The sequence below is a fragment of the Mastigoproctus giganteus genome, chromosome 1 (assembly GCF_048544385.1).
Source record: "Mastigoproctus giganteus isolate SK-2022 chromosome 1, ASM4854438v1, whole genome shotgun sequence".
NCBI classification, from domain to species: domain Eukaryota; kingdom Metazoa; phylum Arthropoda; class Arachnida; order Uropygi; family Thelyphonidae; genus Mastigoproctus; species Mastigoproctus giganteus.
Window position 1 is genome coordinate 241,295,140 of NC_143575.1, and position 20,933 is coordinate 241,316,072.

A 20,933-nucleotide genomic window follows, 5' to 3' on the forward strand; every position below is an offset into this window, starting at 1 on the left:
ACCTGTATACAGTATTCAAGGTTTGGCCTGATCATTGCCTTATACAAGGGGATACTCACATCCTTTTCCCTGCTAGAAAAATTCCTGTATATCATTGACAAGACACCATGAGCTACCCTTGCAGATCGTCTGAACTCCTCAGAAAACTTCATATCTGACTGCACAATTACCCCAAGTCTTTTTCTTTCTTCATTACTCTGAATGCAGTACCACAGAGTTGATTTGTTACTCTGGGGTTACTGCTACCCATATGCAGTACTTTACATTTGTCAATGTTGTCACCTCTCAGCCCATCTGCTCAATTTTTCTAGATCCTGTTGCAGTAGCATACTGTCATTAGTGCCATTGGATATTGATGGTTCAACAGTTGAGGATCCTGCTCAGGTGGCTAACAATCTAAACGAGTATTTTGCATCTACATTCACGCATGAGGAGTTATTCAGGAAGGAGAATGACGTAGGTAAAGTAAACATTGGCAGTGAGATAGATGATTTTGTAATAACTGAGAGGAAAGTGGAGGAGAGATTGTTGAGGATAAACATAAAAAAGGCACCTGGGGTGGATGGGATCTATCCAGTTATATTAAAGGAGGCAGCAAAGGAAGTAAGCAAACCCCTAGCCATAATTATGAGAGCTTCGTTGGACTCGGGGGAGGTACCCATAGACTGGAGATGTGCAAATGTAACCCCAATTCACAAAGGAGGATCAAAGGCTGACACAAGTAATTATAGACCTGTTAGTTTAACTTCTGTTCCAGGAAAATTAATGGAGGTACTGGTTAAAGAAGCACTGCAGGATCATCTAGACAAGAATTCAGTTATAGCTCAGACGCAGCATGGTTTTGTTAAGGGGAGGTCTTGCCTGACCAATTTGATTGGATACTATGATGTAGTCACAAAAGAACTGGATGCAGGGAATAACTTTGATATTATATATTTGGATCTTAGAAAGGCTTTTGATACTGTTGCACATGGAAGACTGCTGCACAAATTGGAGCAGTGTGGCATTGGAGGCAAATTGCTGCTATGGATAAGGGGATGGTTGAGTGGCAGAAGACAGAGAGTGGTAATCAATGGACACTGCTCAACGTGGACTAATGTTATTAGTGGAGTTCCTCAGGGTTCAGTGTTGGGTCCGTTGTTGTTTTCGGTGTTATGAATGATATTGATGATGGTATATCAAGTTTAATGTCCAAGTTTGCAGATGATACAAAGGTTGGCAGGGTTGTTAAGGACACTACTGACGTTATGCTGCTGCAACAGGATCTGGAAAGGTTGAACAGATGGGTTGAGAGGTGGCAAATGAAGTTTAACATTGACAAATGTAAAGTACTACATATGGGAAACAGTAACCCCAGAGCAACGTATCAACTCTGCGGTACTACACTGACAGTGGTGGAGAATGAAAAGAACCTGGGGGTAATTGTGCAGGCAGATATGAAGTTCTCTGAGCAGTGCAGATGAACTGCAAGAGTAGCTCATGGTGTCTTGTCAATGATATACAGGAATTTTTCTAGCAGGGATAAGGAGGTGAATATTCCCTTGTATAAGGCAATGGTTAGGCCACATCTTGAGTACTGTATACAGGTCTGGAGGCCTCATTTCAAGAAGGATGTAGAGCTGCTGGAACGGGTACAGAGAAGGGCAACAAGATTAGTGAATGGAACAAAGGGTTGCTCTTACGAAGAAAGGCTTAAGTTTTGCAAATTACAGTCTGGAGACTAGGCACCGGCGAGGTGATCTGATAGAGGTGTATAAGGCTTTGAATGGTTTGAGCATGCTCAATGCCAATGGGATTCTTCCTCTTGCTCAGAATAATCACCTCAGAGGGCATAAATTCAAATTGAGGAAGGACGGATGTCGAATAGATGTGCGGAAATTTGCCTTTGGCCAGCGGGTGGTTGGTTGGTGGAACCGACTTCCATCACTTGTTGTTGAAGTTGATAGCCTAAACAAATTTAAGGCTTAACTGGACAGGTATTTCGAACGAATGGAGGGGTGAAATGGGAGTGGTGTGTTTTTTTTTTTTTGGCTGATGCTGAATAAGCTTGCTTTCTTGCATCATATGCCTCTACTAATGCTAATTAACAACCCTGCCAAACTTTGTATCATCTGCAAATTTGGACATTAAGCCTGATATACCTTCATCAATATCATTAATATATACAGAAAACATCAGTGGGCCCCAACACTCGACCCTGGGGGACTTCACTAATAACATTAGTCCAGGAAGAGCAGTGTCCATTGATTATCACTCTCTCTGTCTTCTCCCACTCAACCATCCCTTTATTCATAGAAGCAATTTTCCCTTAATGCCATATGTCTCCAATTTTTACAGTAGTCTTCCCTATGCAACACTATCAAAAGTTTTCCTGAAATCCAAGTATATGATATCAAAATTATTTTTTGCATAAAGTTCCTTTGTGACTGCATCATAGTGTCCAATCAAATTGGTCAGACAAGACTTCCCCTTAACAAACCCATGCTCTGTCTGAACTATAACTGCAGTCTTGTCTAGATGGTCCTTTAGTGTTTCTTTAATCAGTGCCTGCATTAATTTCCCAGGAACAGAAGTTAAATTTACATGTCTGTAATTACTCTTGTCATCCTTTTATCCCCCCCCCTTGTGAATTGGGGACATATTTGCACATCTCAAGTCCATGGGGATCTCCCCCAAGTCCAGTGAAGCTCTCATAATTTGGCTAACAGTTTGCCTTTAATATAACTGGATAGATCCCTTTCCTATGTTTAACTTCAACAATTTCTCCATTCTGCCAGAGTTTGATGAACTTGTGGCAGTCCCCTTCCTGAATATTTCCTCGTGTGAATATAAATGAAAAATATTCATTGTTTGTCAGTTACCTGAGCAGGATCATCAACAGTTGAACCATTGATATCAAATGTACCAATCTGATTCATCCCCTTCCTTCTAGAGTTTACATAAGTAAAGAACTCTTTGTTGTTTTTCTTTGCATCTTTTGCCAAGGATATCTTGTAATCTACCTTCTCTTGTCTAACCTCCTTTATGACTTCATTACAGACCAGCCAGGCACCTCCGTAGCCAGGTGGGAAGGAGCAGCAGTGCGTAGCACACGCTTCTTGATTAGACTGGGGTTCGAGCCCGTCACCACCAAATACGGAGGATGCTGAAAGGTCAGGGAATGACCACCGCATATCCCGGAGCAATATGGCCTTAGTTGCTAATGCTCCTAAAAACCACATAACAACAACAGACCAGCCTATGTCTACCATAGGCTTCTGTGTCACTTGATACACATCCCATGCATTTTTATTCTCTGGCACAAGCCTCATTAGTTAATCTGACATTCATTTAAGCCTAAACTTTGAACAATATTTCTTAGTTGGTATGAAAAGCTTAGTAGCTTTGAAGATTTATTCTTTGAATGCTTCCTATTTAGAATTTGCTGCAGGTAATATCATCAGTTGTTCCCACTGTATCGAATTTAAAAACTGTCTGAGATCACTGTAGTCATCGTTATGAAAGCAAAAACCCTTCCCTTCACCCCTGATGGTATTTACATCTTTGAGTAAATCAGCACACTGTAATCACTGCCACCTAGTGGTTCCTTTATCTGCATATTCTTAATGCGTGAAGAATCACTGCTGATAATCAGATCAAGAGTATTGCTCCCTCTAGTTGCTTCTTGAAAATGCTGCTGTAGAAAACAATCATCCAATAAATCCACAAAAGCCTTTCTGGTGTGTGAGTGACCAACTCACAAGTTCCATAAATATCTGGTAATTTAAATTCCCCTATGATAAGACAATCTGATTTACTGGCCAACTATTTCTCTGTACAGTTGTTCATCGTACTCATCACAGTCATTAGGCCTATAACACACTCCTACTCAAATTTTTCTTTCCCAGTTCTTAAATCTGCTGGAACGAGTGCAGAAATGGGCAAACAGATTGGTGAAGGTAACAGAAAGGCACTCTCACCTAGAAAGGCTTCATTTCTGCAAATTGCAGCATCTTGGGATTAGGCATTTGTGTGGAGATCTGATTGAAGTGTTTAAAGCCTTGAATGGATGGAGTAAGCTGAATGTTAATGCTATTCTTCAACTTGCTGAGATCACACACATGAGGGGGCACAAATTTTAGCTGGGCAAGGATGGTTGTAGGATAGATGTGGGGAATTTTCACTTTAGCTAGCAGGTAGTTGATTTTTGATACAGACTTCCATCTGCTGTTGTGGAAGTGGATATTCTGAATAGATTCAAGGGAGAACTAGACAAATTCTTGGAGGATGCGAATGGTTGAACCATGCATGTTTTTTTTTTTGTTGATGCTAACAAGCTTGATTTCTGGCATCATTTGCTTTACTACTACTACGTTGTTTAATTCTTTCATTATGTTGACTTTTTTAATAAGAAAGTGGGAATTTGTATTGAATTTTTAAAAAAATGAATTATTTTCCTTAAAGTTATATTTGAATGTGGTTTCTATATTTTAACTTAATTAGAAAAAAAAAATTTTTTTTTTGAAAATTTTATTGTATAAGCTTTAATATTTATAAATTGAACCTCTTGCAGTTGTGCTTCCTCCTCCTGATGTTAATCCTCATGGGGTGTTTGCAAATAATGAACTTGATCTGTCTGATATCGAAGTCTATGGTTTTGATTATGATTATACACTGGCAGTATACAAGGAATCTCTACACTATCTGATCTATGATTTAGGTCGTGAATGGCTTATTAATAAATTTAAGGTGAGTATGTATTGATTTGAGTTTACTTAATTTCTTTATATTCAGTGGAAACTATTTGACAATGGAAATTGCACTGCCTGAATGCCAAAGTGTAGATCTATCAAAGGGTGGGAGGTATATTAAAGGAAATCATTGTAGAATTGACCAGTTGTAGTTCCGGGTACAGTTGGATTGGATTTGATTGTAGCAGAAGCAACCATGTATGATATTTCTGTGAAAGTGCTTATGCCTAGGGTCAACTATCAGTGATAATCCATAGAGAAAATGAAAATATTCTGTTGAGATGAATCTGCATACCATATCCATATATATTAAAAGAATGGGGTCAAACTTTGAAAGGGATTATGAAATCAGATTGCCACGACTTCTAGCCAGTCTGATCCCACGTTCTGTTGTCTGCCTCCTGTCCCATTGGACGGGGGGGGGGGGGGGTAACTTTTATGGCCTCTTTTAACACTCTAGTCAGGTTTCTAAGACAAAGTTTGTGCAGCTATTTCTCCTGGAAATTAGGGTTTTCGTGCTGCAAAAACAGGTAAAGCAACCATAAATACATGAAATAGAATACATGCAGTGATGGATGAAGTATAAAAATATTACAAGCATTAATAAGTTACATAGTCATTCTTGAGTCATAGTTGATCTTAGATTAAATCATTCTTATGTCACTGGAACATTTGGAAACAATAACACTTATGTTTTTATAAATGTGTTTTAATCCATTTAGTAGTAGTACAGGATTTTTTTCATAATTTGTACATAGTGCTATCAGCTTGTCATACAAATCTAAGCCATCTATATTGATTAAGTCATCATTGTGAGTAACTTAACTCTAAAAGAGTTACCCTAGCACAGAAATAAATCATTGTACTTTGCCTGAATGAGCAGGAGCCAAATGGGGAAAAAAATAATAATAAATGAAAATTAAAGATCTACACATTGTCATTTTAAGTAATTATCAACATGCTGATTTATGTGTGAAATGTTAATTGGTTCACCTTTCTCTTTCTCACTTCTCTAAAATACAGTTCATTATTTATTTTTTCCTCCCGTATAAAATATTGATTTTAAATGTTGTCTGTTCCCTGATTTATTCAATTAACCCACAGGCATATTTAATAATTTAACCTGCTGACATAAAGCTCTTTTCCACTTTTCAATTACATTGTCCACCTAGGATATAATTCAATATAATTTTATTGAGAAAATTAAAATATAATTTAATTTTCTCAATTAAAGCTTGAACAGATAATATTTATTCAGGAAAGTTTTATCAGTGATTACCTCAATGCAAGAAAGCAAGCTTATACAAAAAAAAAAAAAAAAATTCCCATATTACCTGTCCCATCCACTCTAACAATTTCTCTATATCTTCCTTGAATTTATTCAAACTACCCACTTCTAATAATACCAGATGGAAGTTTGTTCCAACAGTCAACTACCTGCTGGCTGTAGGCAAACTTCTGCACATTTATCCTGCAACCACTCTTCCTCAATTTGAATTTATGCTCCTTCGTGTGTGTAGTTAGTCTGAGCAGTAAGAAGAATTCCATCAGCATTGAGCTTGCTTAAGCCTTAAACACTCAATCAGATAACCTCGTAGGTATCTAGTGTCCAGATGCTGCAATTTGCAGAACTGAAGCTTTTCTTGATAAGAGCACCCTTTTGTTCCCCTCACTAATCTCATTACTCTTTTCTGCACCCATTCCAGCAGATCTGTATCCTTCCCCAGACCTGTATGCCGCCCTCAATACATAACCCAACTGATATGCATATGATTCAAAATTTTTTTGTGTTACCAGAAACAGTAGTCATATTAGTATTAGTAACGGCCGCATGGTGCAAGAAAGCCTATGGCTTATGCTGCACCAGCCAAAAAAAAAAAAAAAAATCCGAACAAAACAATGATAAAAACAAAAAAAAAATAAATAAATAAAATAAATAACTAAATAATAATAATTAATAAATAATTTAAAAAATAAATAAAAAAAAATAAATAAAATAAAAAAATTAAAATAAAATATAAATAAAAAGGAAATTAAACCTATCATCCTATGCGCTTCCCTTACCCGAAAGTACTATCCAGATGACCTTTGAATTTCCCCAAACTGTCGGCTAAAATATAACTTCCTGCAGTCCAATCTAAACATTTCCCCCCGTAACTTTAATTTATGTCCCCTAGTTCTAGCATCATTTATAATCTTGAAAATTTTGTCCTCATTCATTTTACTGACGCCCCTCAGAGCCTTAAACACCTCAATCAAATCTCCTCTAAGGTGTCTAGTTTCCAAACTCTGCAACCCACATATTCGAAGTCTTTCTTCGTAAGGACGCCCTTTTGCCGATCTCAACAGGCAAGTTACCCTTCTTTGCACCCTTTCAAGAAGCTCGATGTCTTTCTTTAGGTGCGGTCTCCATACTTGAACACAGTATTCCAAGTGTGGTCTAACATAAGCCTTATATAATGGGATTATCACGTCCCTATCTCTACTTGCAAAAGTTCGATAGATCATCGATAGGACACCATGGGCCTTACTTGCAACCTGTTTACAATGCTCAGAGAATTTCATGTCTGACCGTATTGTAACACCCAAGTCCCTTTCCTCCAGTACTGGGTTTAGTTGAACTCCACCAAGTGAATAAGTTTTTTTGGGATTACTGTTTCCCAGGTGTAATACCTTACACTTTGTTGGATTAAAGCACAGCTGCCATTTTTCTGACCATTCTTGAAGTCTATCTAGGTCTCTCTGAAGAAGCTCAACTTGACAGTGATCATTAACTACTCTACCAATTTTAACGTCATCTGCAAATTTAGACATCACGCCCTCTATCCCTTCATCAATGTCGTTTATAAAAATTAAAAACAACAGTGGTCCTAATACTGATCCTTGGGGAACCCCACTTCTTACATCAACCCAATCTGAGGAATAGCCATTTATCACAACCCTCTGCCTCCTGCCCTGAAGCCATCCTTCTATCCATCTAAGGATTTTCCCAGTGATTCCAACCTGTTCCAGCTTATAAAGCAACCGCTCATGTGGGACTGAGTCAAAAGCTTTGCTGAAATCTAAATAAACAATGTCGAAATTATTCCCTAAATCCAGCTCGTGAGTGACCCTTTCGAAATAGCGAACCAGATTTGTTAAACGTGATTTTCCCTTTACAAAACCATGCTGAGTATCCTTGATAATTTCAATTCGATCCAAATGATCCTGAATTCCACCCTTGATCATTGCCTCCATGATTTTCCCTACTACTGAAGTCAGACTGACAGGTCGATAATTTCCAACTTCACTTTTAGAGCCACCCTTATGTATGGGAGATACATTTGCACTTTTCCAATCCAAGGGAATCTCCCCAGAGTCTAGTGATGCTTGCATAATTAGCCTCAGTGGTTCAATGCACTCGCTTGCCGACTCTCTTAAGATTATAGGGTATATTCCATCAACTCCAGGAGCCTTACTGGTCTGTAGGCTGGAAAGTTTTTTCATTAAATAATCTTGCGAAATTTCAATATCATTAATTACATATTTTTTTAACTTCGTTCCCACAATTTCCCATTGCCACAAAAGGCTTTTCATTTGTAAATATCGATGCAAAATAATTGTTGAGTTCATCTGCAACGGCAGCTGGTGTATTTATTACTATCCCCTTTCCCTTACGTAAAGGTCCGATCTGGTTTGTCCTGCTCTTCTTGGCATTTATATATGTGAAGAATTCTTTATCCCCCCTCTTTGCTCTGTTTGCTAGTGATTTCTCATAAACAGCCTTTGCCTGTCGAACCTTTTCTGTGGCTCTATTACACATCACCTTGTAGCTGTTATAGGCTTCAGTACTTTTTATTGCTCTGTAACCTTTCCATGCCACCTTTTTCTGCTCAAGTAATGTGGCAACTTCTCTATTCATCCAACTTGGAACCCTTCTCGTGGAGTATTTTTTTAATGGTATATACACATTCAAGGCATCTGTGATTAATGTTTTAAAAGCGTACCACAGTTCAATTGTATTCATTCTCAGCGCGATATCTACCCAGTTAATAGAGGCCATGTAGTACCTTAAGGCATCGTAATTTCCTTTTCTGAAATTAAAACCCATTCCTTTGCCTTTTACTTCTGCTACCTCTCTCGTCATCATCCACCATAGAACTCCGTGATCACTTCCTGCTACTGGTTCCTCTACTGTCAGCCCTGTTATGTCATCTGATTCATGTGTGATGATGAGGTCTAGGATATTCTTTTCTCTTGTACTTTCCCTGACATGTTGATACAAATAACAGTCATCTAGTTGATTTAAAAATTTTGTTCCCCATGTCGAGTTTCCTTCCCATTTACTCCAATCAATTAGAGGCAAATTGAAATCACCCATAATAAGGCATTGACGCATACTTGCCCATTCCATTTGCATGTAGAGGCTTTTGTCATAATCTTCACAATCACCTGGTCTGTAGATTACTCCTACTCGCATTATACCTTTGTTTCCAACTATTTCACACCATACAGACTCTATACTAGCATGTGAAATGTCTGAATCTGGGAAAGCTATCGTCGCACTCAGGCTGCTTCTGATAAGAAGCATAACCCCACCACCCCTTCTATCTACTCTATCCTTCCTAAATACATTATACAAGCTGTACTGAAACTTCATCCCCAATTTCCGGGTGGCACCACGTCTCTGTAAGCCCTATTATGTCTGCGTTACTTGTTTTAACCAGCAGTTCGAATTCGCTCATTTTATTGACGATACTTCTAACTTTACTGTATAAACAATTAAGATTTACTGTTCTTGTATATTTAACAACCCTAACACAACCCTTGAAGTTTTTTAGGCTGTCTTCCCTGATAATAGCTACCCGCTCACGTGAAACGTCTTTGCCCCCAGAACATCTAGATAATACGTCCAGTTGGGGTAACAGATAAGAACTCTTAAGGTATGTGCAAGAGTTACATTGACCGATATTATCAGATAAAAGCGTGTCAGTTTTACCCACATCCCCCCTAACTAGCAGTTTCCCTGAACCTTTAAGGTATCCTCAATAATACTGGCAAAAACTTTTGCACCACCTTTGTTTAAGTGTATCCCGTCTCTACAAAACAAATTCCTTCTACCTACAAGTGTGGGCCATGCTGATAGAAATTTACCCCCTAAAGCCTTGCAGATTCCTTCAAGTCTTGAGTTAATCCACAAGGCTTTTAACATATAATCCCTCCTATCGTGTCTGGGCAGAATTGCAGACACATAGACATTATGGCCTAGCTCGCGACATTTCCTCAGCATGGTCCTGTATTTTTCCAACAAATCGTCAGATCATGTACGTTTAATATCGTTTGTCCCCACATGAATAATAATATTTTCTTTACCCCCTTTAAAATCTGACAATCTGTTGGTGACATCATCAATAGTTGCTCCCGGCAGACATACCCTGGTTCTGCTCCACCTATCTTTATTACAAAAAATATTCCCCGTTTCCCTGACAATGGAGTCTCCTAATAAAACAATGTCCTTTTTAACCAGAGTAGTTTGTACTTGGTTTTTCTGTTTTGAGGCTCGAATCAGGTGTGCATCACTTGGTAGATTGCTGGAGTTTTGAGTCCCTGACGAGCTCCCAGATGCATTATTTTCGAGGGCAAGCACTCGTTTTTTCAGGGACTCAAAGCTAAGCGCGTCCGCTCACCTCCAATGCCAACGTATATAGTCATTACAAAAAAAAAATATCTGGGTTTCAAGTCTGAACTGCACAAATTATATAATTGCTTGTCCCTCTCTGTCTGTGACCCTCTTTGAACTGAATAACTCAAAAGACTAAACAAGATTTTGACCTGATTCCTTTTGCAATAGATTTGTTTTATTTAGCAGTAAAATTGAAATTAAAAAAAAAAAAAAAAAAACAATTACAAAAAAATTTTTAAACGATTTTTGAATCCTGAGAATTGATTTAGTTTCCAGTGAAACTAACTTGCCACTTACTTTATAGAGGAGACAGTTTCTTAGCTTTCAAGACTTTCAAGTTGCTGTTTCTGCTCATGGGCAACTTTACATAGCACGTTCCAGATCCTATTAATTTTTGTGCAATAATTGTAATTTTTTAATGTACGATATAGTTATTTATATACGTAAAAAATTATCAAATTGCATTTTTACTCATTTTATTACCTGAGTCCATCTCACTGACACCTTATCTTGCATCAAAGCCATGGGAGAGGTTACTACTTGAGTATTAATCTTTACTTCTCAGGAACAGTTTTAGAAAAATAAACATAATAAACTTATCATTATGCCAATCTGCACTCATAAACACAATCCTTTAGCTACCCAAACTGATGACATAATTTTAGCATATTACTGCAAGTAAAGACAGAATTGTTTTAACCTCTAATGACCACTTTCCTCTGCACATAAAAAATACCTATTCAGGTAACCAAAAATTAGGCTTCATAAAAATATTTTCATAATTGTTAAAGGAATTAGTTATTAAGATGTCTGTAGATTGCAATATTTTGACCTACTGTAGAATTTAGTTATTTGGTTGCCAACACATTGAAAATACATAACCATTGTAGAAAACATTCAGAACATGACAGTTTTCAACATGCATTTTTTTTAGTGCACAGAAAAAGTCTACATTGACATCTGTGTGCCATGTCCACGAGTGCACAGATATTCAAATTGTCCTCTGAAGAAAACAAGCTCACAGTTGCCAAAAAATAAAGTCTTGGTAGACAGTGTAGTTAATGATATGACTAGGAGCTGGATATCAGTCATGGGTCTGCCTATACTGTCATCAATGACAGAAAAGTTTTTTCTAAGTGGGTTCTCAAGTATGAAAATCATAAACAGTTGCAAATTCTGTTGAACCTACAGCATCTAACTAATCCAGTATGAAGACGAAGGAAATGATTCCTTGGATTGCATATCATCTATGAATGAGATATGGTGCATGCACTTTGAACCAGATGTAACATGCCATAGAAATATATCATCAATATGGCTGAAGTATTCAATACTTTTGTGCAACGAAGTAAAAGATTCTTTCAAGCAATGGTGCTAGATTGAACAGGGTATATTTTTATACCCTGCCATCTAGGTTTTAATACCCAACTTATATGCAGGGTTTAAAAATTTAGTGTGCAGAATGGGATAACTGCATAAGGGGTGATATTATCTAAAAAGTAAAGTACCAACTATTGATTTATATTTAATGAAATTAAATTGAAAATACATGATTTATATTAATTAATGAGCTTTTTACAGTTTTTATTTATTAGAGTAAATGATCCAGATGGTGCAAATGGAAGTTTCATTCTTTATAGCAGTGATTCCCAAAACAGTGTGCCTTGGCATAGTGGTGTGCCACAACCCTTTTCAATTATGCTGCGAAATTTAGAAAAATTCCATTGAGTTCGATGGCAATGACTGTTTCAGTGTGCGATTAATATTAGTCTTTTAACTTAAAGTGTGACTAGTGACAAAATATTGGGAAGCACTGCTGTATAGTATATTTCTTTGTAGAATACTATAGTCAGGAATACTGATATTAACTGTTTTTTGAAATAGAAATAGTGGTTTAGTCATTTGAAGTTTCTTCATTTAAATTATATTAAATTTTATAGCTGTAACTTTATTTACTTTATCAGCAGCTTTTCTCATTAATTTCTTTCTCTTATTGCCCACTTGGCGCCTCCGTAGCCAGGTGGGAAGGAGCAGCAGTGCGTAGCACACGCTTCTTGATTAGACCGGGGTTCGAGCCCGTCACCACCAAATAGGGAGCATGCGGAAAGGTCAGGGAATGACCACCGCACCGGAGCAATATGGCCTTAGTTGCTAATGCTCCTAAAAACCAAACCGTAAACCGTATTGCCCACTTGTTAAAGTAATAATAGAAACAAAAAAAATTTTTAAAAATATGTCAGAATTTTGCATTTTCAAGAGTTTGTATTTATTAACACATAACTTCGTGATCAGTTATGTGTTATCGATAATATTGAATATGTATTATTTTTAATAAATTTGTTCTCTCTTATTTTAGTATCCAGCAGAGATTGCTAGTCTCCAATACCGACCTGGATTTGCTATTCGAGGTCTTCATTATGATATTCAAAAGGTAAGAAACACTAGAGAGAATCATCATATATTTGCTCTGCAAATATAATGAATTCACGTTCTTTTAGAATAAACAATAGAAGGAAATAATCCTCAAAAAAATAACCATACATTGCTAAAAAATAGTTCTTAACATAAACATTTGTAAATAAGGAGTGATTTTTCACATTAAGTATACTGATATAATAAAATATATGTGAAAACCAAATTGCAATCCAAACAAATTCTCAGATCTGAAAAACTTCAGGTGGCGGATAAAAAAAAAAAAAAAAAAAAAAATAGTAATGATATTCCAAATTCTGCCCATCTACCCAAAAAATATGTAAACTAGCCTCCAGTACACATTAAAAATCTCTGGTTAAATATTTGTTAATTATATATAATGTGCAGTAAAATATAAACTGAATATTGTATACTCACACCAACTCATACCAATCTAATAAATCTGTTAATGCATATCCTGGGCACCTCCATAGCCAGGTGGGAAAGAGCAGCAGTTCGTAGCACACGCTTCTTGATTAGACCGGGGGTTCGAGACCTTCACCACCAAATATGGAGGATGCGGAAAAATCAGGGAATGACCACCGCATATTCTCAGAGCAATATGGCCTTAGTTGCTAATGCTCCTAAAAACCAAATAACAAACAACAAACAAACAAACGATGCATATCCAAAATGTAGGTCTGGTGCAATTATTGTTTTTCCTACCAAATTAACCTTCAGGCATGCACACCAAAAAAAAAAATATATATATATATGGTACTAAGCACATTAATGTATGCAACAAACCTGATTAGTGATATCATTAATCAGGTTTGTTGAGATAAATGGAAAGAAATAGTTGAAAATGAGAAACTTCAAAATCCAATTTAATCTGATTTTTAATCCAATTTTAAAAAATATTATTAGAAACAGTGTTATCATGAAAAAAAAAAAAAATAATAAAAAAAAAAAAAATATATATATATATATATAATACTAGTTGTTGTTGTTATTTGGTTTTTAGGAGCATTAGCAGCTAAGGCCATATTGCTCCGGGATATGCAGTGGTCATTCCCTGACCTTTCTGCATTCTCCGTATTTGGTGGTGACGGGCTCGAACCCCGGTCTAATCAAGAAGCGTGTGCTATGCACTGCTGCTCCTTCCCATCTGGCTACGGAGGCGCCTCGTATAATACTAGATATTAGGTCTCCTTTGGTCTTCAAATTCCAACCTCATCCTCAGTGCTAGCAGACTTGATTTGATAGACTAGGTGATACAACTGTCAATAAGCTTTATTCTGAAATTTCGCAATAATACACCCTCTAAGGTTTCCAGATTTGAGAATTTGTACTAATATATTTCTTTTAAATCTGTCTTTTCTGAAATTTCCATGGTTGTAATGGTAACCTATTATGTGATAAAATAGAAATATTTATATGTAGTGTGTAGTTAATATTAATTAAAACAAAACTGTTGTTTGATTTATTATGTTTTATTATTTATATGTTGTAAATACTAAAACACTTAACCTTTGAAAGCTCTTGAATTAAACAAATTTTAAACAAAGATAAGTAAAAAACTGACAAATCTTAATTAGATCTCTTATTGTTATGAAGTGTGTACTTGAATCAGCATGTGAGGATTCACAGAAAAAATTAACAATTTTATCTGTGTAGGGTTTATTAATGAAGATCGACTCTTTTCATCAGATACAGTTTGAAAGTGTATACAGGTGAGTTGATTCATTCTTTGTTCTCTGGTTAAATATTCGTTAATTATATATAATGTGCAGTAAAATATAAACTGAATATTGTATACTTACACCAACTCATACCAATCTAATAAATCTGTTAATGCATATCCTGGGCACCTCCATAGCCAGGTGGGAAAGAGCAGCAGTTCGTAGCACATGCTTCTTGATTAGACCGGGGGTTCGAGCCCTTCACCACCAAATATGGAGGATGCGGAAAGGTTAGGGAATGACCACCGCATATTCTCAGAGCAATATGGCCTTAGTTGCTAATGCTCCTAAAAACCAAATAACAAACAACAAACAAACAAACGATGCATATCCAAAATGTAGGTCTGGTGCAATTATTGTTTTTCTACCAAATTAACCTTCAGGCATGCACACCAAAAAAAAAAAAAAAAATATATATATATATATGTATATATGGTACTAAGCACATTAGTGTATGCAACAAACCTGATTAGTGATATTAGCATTAGCATTAGCAGAGGCATTTGATGCAAGAAAGCAAGCTTATGCAGCATCAGCCAAAAAAAAAAAAAAAACCCACTTCCACTTCACCCCTCTGTTCGTTCAAAATACCTGCCCAGCTGAGCCTTAAACTTATTTAGGCTATCAACCTCCACCACAAGGGATGGCAGTCTGTTCCACCAACCAACCACCCGCTGGCTAAAGGCAAATTTCCGCACGTCTATCCTACATCTGTCTTTCCTCAATTTGAATTTATGCCCTCTCAGGTGATTTTTCTGAGCTAGAGGAAGAATCCCATCAGCATTGAGCATGCTTAAACCATTCAAGGCTTTATACACCTCTATCAGATCACCTCGCTGGTGCCTAGTCTCCAGACACTGTAATTTGCAAAACTTAAGCCTTTCTTCGTAAGAGCACCCCTTTGTTCCATTCACTAATCTTGTTGCCCTTCTCTGTACTCGTTCCAGCAGCTCTACATCCTTCTTGAAATGAGGCCTCCAGACCTGTATACAGTACTCTAGGTGTGGCCTGACCATTGCCTTATACAATGAAATAATCACCTCCTTATCCCTGCTGGAAAAATTCCTGTATATCATTGACAATACTCCATGAGCTACTCTTGCAGCCCGTCTGCACTGCTCAGAGAACTTCATATCTGCCTGCACAATCACCCCCAAGTCCCTTTCATTCTCTACCACTGTCAGTGTAGTACCACAGAGTTGATACGTTGCTCTGGGGTTGCTTTTTCCCATGTGTAGTACTTTACATTTGTCAATGTTAAACTTCATTTGCCACCTCTCAGCCCATCTGCTCAACCTTTCCAGATCCTGTTGCAGCAGCATAGTGTCAGTAGTGTCCTTGACAACCCTGCCAACCTTTGTATCATCTGCAAACTTGGACATTAAGCTTAATATACCATCAATATCATTTATAAATACAGAAAACAATAATGGACCCAACACTGAGCCCTGAGGGACTCCACTAATAACATTAGTCCACGATGAGCAGTGTCCATTGATTACCACTCTCTGTCTTCTCCCCCTCAACCACCCCTTTATCCATAGCAGCAATTTGCCTCCAATGTCACACTGCTCCAATTTGTGTAGCAGTCTTCCATGTGCAACAGTATCAAAAGCCTTTCTAAGATCCAAGTATATAATATCAAAGTTATTCCCTGCATCCAGTTCTTTTGTGACTGCATCATAGTATCCAATCAAGTTGGTCAGGCAAGACTTCCCCTTAACAAAACCATGCTGTGTCTGAGCTATAACTGAAGTCTTGTCTAAATGATCCTGCAGTGCTTCTTTAACCAGTGCCTCCATTAATTTTCCTGGAACAGAAGTTAAGCTCACAGGTCTATAATTACTTGTGTCAGCCTTTGATCCTCCTTTGTGAATTGGGGTCACATTTGCACATTTCCAGTCTATGGGTACCTCCCCTGAGTCCAAGGAAGCTCTCATAATTATGGCTAAGGGTTTGCTTACTTCCTTTGCTGCCTCCTTTAATATAACTGGATAGATCCCATCCACCCCGGGTGCCTTTCTTGTGTTTATCTTCAACAGTTTCTCCTCCACTTTACTCCAAGTTATTTCAAGATTCTGTAGCTTACTGCTAGAGTTGAATACACCTCTGGCATTCCCCTTGCTGAATAACTCCTCATGTGTGAATGTCGATGCAAAATATTCATTTAGTTTGTTAGCTACCTGAGCAGGATCATCAACAGTTGACCCATCAATATCAAGTGGACCAATCTGATTCATCCCCTTCCTTCTAGAGTTTACATAAGTAAAGAACTCTTTGCTGTTTTTCTTTGCATCCCTTGCCAACGATTTCTCGTAATCTGCCTTCGCCTGCCTAACCTCCTTTGTAACTTGGTTGCATATCAACTTGTATCTATCATAGGCTTCTGTGTCATGTGTTAATTTGTAAGTATCCCATGCATTTTTCTTCTCTGCCATATGCCTCATTAGTTCATCTGACATCCATTTTGGCCTAAACCTTGAACAATATTTCTTAGTTGGTATGTAAAGCCTAGTAGCTTCCAAGATAAGTTCTTTGAATGCTTCCCATTTTGAATTTGCTGTTGGTAACATCATCAGTTGGTCCCACTGTATAGAATTTAAATACTGTCTCAGTCCATCGTAGTCGCCTTTACGGAAGCAATAACCCTTCCCTTTACCCCTAATGGTAGTTACCTCTTTCAGTAAATCCCATATCACTAATCAGGTTTGTTGAGATAAATGGAAAGAAATAGTTGAAAATGGGAAACTTCAAAATCCAATTTAATTTGATTTTTAATCCAATTTTAAAAAATATTATTAGAAACAGTGTTATCATGAAAAAAAAAAAAAAAAAAAAAAAATATATATATATATATATAATTGAAACAAATGTTAATCAACAGTTCAAGAAATAGAGAAAAGGCATATAAATGATGAATGATAATATGTAAAATAAATTTAAACTTAACAGATAGCTCTTGCTGCATTTAAACTGCAACAGATAGCACTTGCTGATTGTTTGCATGTATTGTGAATGATACTATTGAAGAGGGCTTTAATTGTTAACATACCATTCAGTGTATCCTGATATGATAATTTTAGTAATATTTGATATTTTATTATTATTTTTAAGGCTTCTCTTTTGTTTATAGCTTAGGGCACACATCTTTTCTTTCAGTATTAACCTGTTTTCCATTTTTTTATCTATTATTCTCTCTCTCTCTATATCTCTCCCTCTCTCCCTCTCTCTCTCTCTCTCTCTCTATATATATATATATATATATATATATATATATAAATAAGAATAAGAGTTAAAATAAAATAATGCCAGCAGTATGGTAAGAGAAGAGCAAAAATAATCATAATTAAACCTAAATCAAACTGGGGGGGAGGGCTAACAGAGAAGAGTAACAAGAGTAAAAATATTGCAGTAGAAACTCTCAAAAATAATTTAGAAAATCTAAATGAAAGAATAATAATTCATTGAATTTTGAAAGCCAATTAAATAGAAATTTAGCGGTACCCCTTCTGATGGGTACCAGGACCAAATTTATGTGAAATATCACCAACTGAGGTGTTAACCACTACAATAAAATAAAAAAAAATTAACCAAAAATAGACTGACCATTATGCTCCATCTTGACAGAGGACCACAAGGCCAATAATGGTCAGGGAATTGCTGCATTTCGATTTCTGGACAAATCACCACAAAGGAGAATCGATCAAAAGATCAGCCCGCCATCCGATCCTCAGATCAAGGCGCCTCCGTAGCCAGGTGGGAAGGAGCAGCAGTGCGTAGCACACGCTTCTTGATTAGACCGGGGTTCGAGCTCATCACCACCAAATACGGAAGATGCGGAAAGGTCAGGGAATGACCACCGCATATCATGGAGCAATATGGCCTTAGTTGCTAATGCTCCTAAAAACCAAATAACAACAACAACAACAACCTCAGATCAAACCACCAATGCAGAAGATTTGAACAGTGGTGGTCCTGATGCAGCGAAAATAAAAAAATAGAACAGCTACGAGCACTCCAGTGCAAAGCCACACTACTGACAAAGTAATCTTAACCAAATTATATAGACGAATAATGAACTATGGATGGCAGCACAGGCACAGCGTTAGTAATTTGCCTACTACTGTCATGTGATATAATTATACATATATATGAATAGCATTTAAAATAGTTGGAAACGGAATCTTTCATAATAAAATAAAATAAAATAGTACAGCATACATTATCCATTTCCAACTACACCAATTCCTTAAATGCCGATCTTCAGGTAATTCTCCAGTGAGGCAAAGACAACTTAGTTGATTTCAACTCTTCTAAAACTCAGTCTTGTCTTATATCTCGCAAAAAGGATTCTTCTGCTCCTATGCTTATCTTTAGTGACACTCCGATTTCTAGGCAAAATGATATATCTCTTTTGGGGATTACCCTGACTTCTAATCTCTCTTGGCACAAGCACATTACAAATATTGCTTCCTCTGCATCTAAAAATCTTGGTTTTCTCTTTCGCTCTCGGCGTTACTTTTCTTCCAAACAGCTGCTCATTCTGTATAAATCGCAAACCCACCCTGCCATGGAATATTGTTCCCACATCTGGGGTGGTGCTCCCAAAACCTCTCTCAGGCTTCTTGATTCCATTCAGAAGATGGCAGTTAGGTTAATTAACGATTCATCTCTAACAGAGTCTCTCCACTCGCTTTCTCATAGACGTACTGCTTCTGCTGCATACCTCTTCTACAGATACTTCCATGGGCACTGTTCTTCTGAATTGGCTTCTATAATTCCCGCTCTCTCTTTCAAAACAGTCCGAACACGGACCGCCACCAGCCAACATCCATTTACTGTCCAACTTCAAACCCACAGAACCAACTTTTCATCTTCCTCATATATTCATTCAACTGCCGTTTTCTGGAACAAACTTCCTTCATATGTATTTCCTGAAAATTGCAGTCTACAGAAGTTCAAGTCCAATGTCAACAAATATCTTCATTCATCTTCTCACCCTCCAACCCAAGCATGGTACTAAGTACTATAGGTTCTAATACCTCTCATGTTTGGGGTTCACATTAAAAAAAAAAAAAAAAAAAGAGAAATCTTTGGCAAAGGATGCTAAGAAAAACAGCAAGGATTTATTTACTTATATAAACGCTAAAAGGAAGGGAATGAATCTGATTGGTCCACTTGATATCAATGGTTCGACTGTTGATGATCCTGCTCAGATAGCAAACAAACTGAATGAGTATTTTGCATCTACATTCACACATAAGGAGTTATTAAGGTTTGAAAATGGCAGAAGGTTATCAAATTGTAGCAGGGTGATTAATGATTTTGTAATAACTGAGAGGAAAGTGGAGGAGAAATTGTTGAAGTTAAACATAAGAAAGGCAGCTGGGGTGGATGAGATCTATCCAGTTATATTAAAAGAGGCAGCAAAGCAACTAAGCAAACCCTTAGCCATAATTATGAGAGCATCCTTGGACTCAGGGGAGGTCCACGGAGATGTGCAAATGGGGATACATTTGCACATCTCCACGGACTGGAGATGTGCAAATGTATCCCCAATTCACAAAGCGGGATCAAAGGGTGACACGAGTAATTACAGACCAGTTAGTTTAACTTCTGTTCCAGGTAAAATAATGGAGTCACTGGTTAAAGATGCATTGCAGGATCATCTAGACAAGACTGCAGCAATAATTCAGACACAGCATGGGTTTGTTCAGGGAAAGTCTTGTCTGACAAATTTTATAGGATATTATGATGTGGTTACAAAGGAACTGGATGAAAAAAATAATTTTGATATCATATATTTGGATTTCAGGAAAGCTTTGGACACTGTTGCGCATGGAAGGCTATTGTACAAATTGGAGCAAAATGGTATTAAGGGTAAGTTGGTACAATGTATAAAAGGATGGTTGAGTGGAAGTTTGCAGATGATACAAAGGTTGGCAGAGTTGTTAATGACAGTAATTGCAGTGTTCTACTGCAACAGGATCTAGAAAATTTGGGCAGATGGGCTAAGAAGTGGCAACTGAAGTTTAACCTTGACAGATGCAAAGTACTGCATTTAGGTAGAAGTAACCCCATAGAAACGTACTAACTGTGTGGTACTACACTTAAGGAGGTAGAAAATAAAAAAGAACCGGGAGTAATTGTGCAGTCAGATATGAAGTTTTCTGAGCAATACAGAGGCTGCCAGGGCAGGTCATGGGGTTTTGTCAATGATATATAGGAATTTTGCTAGCAAGGAAAAGGAGGTGATTGTCCCTCTGTATAAGGCAATGGTCAGGCCACGTCTTGAGTACTGCGTACAGGTCTGGAGGCCTCATTTTGGGAAGGATGTAGATTTGCTTGAGCATTTTAAGAGAAGGGCAATAAGATTGGTGAGGGGAA

The 20,933-nt window shown here is 37.3% G+C and overlaps 1 protein-coding gene across 1 annotated transcript in view; it reads left to right on the forward strand.

Annotated features, from left to right (window-relative positions):
• The window catches only part of Nt5c (5' nucleotidase C), a 167,190-nt gene that overhangs the window by 3,760 nt on the left and 142,497 nt on the right, over positions 1–20,933 (forward strand). The window contains exons 2-4 of the mRNA XM_090369349.1: positions 4,553–4,728; positions 12,749–12,823; positions 14,482–14,537. Of these exons, the coding sequence (XP_090225475.1) occupies positions 4,553–4,728; positions 12,749–12,823; positions 14,482–14,537 (307 nt within the window). The remainder of the gene's footprint in view (positions 1–4,552; positions 4,729–12,748; positions 12,824–14,481; positions 14,538–20,933) is intronic.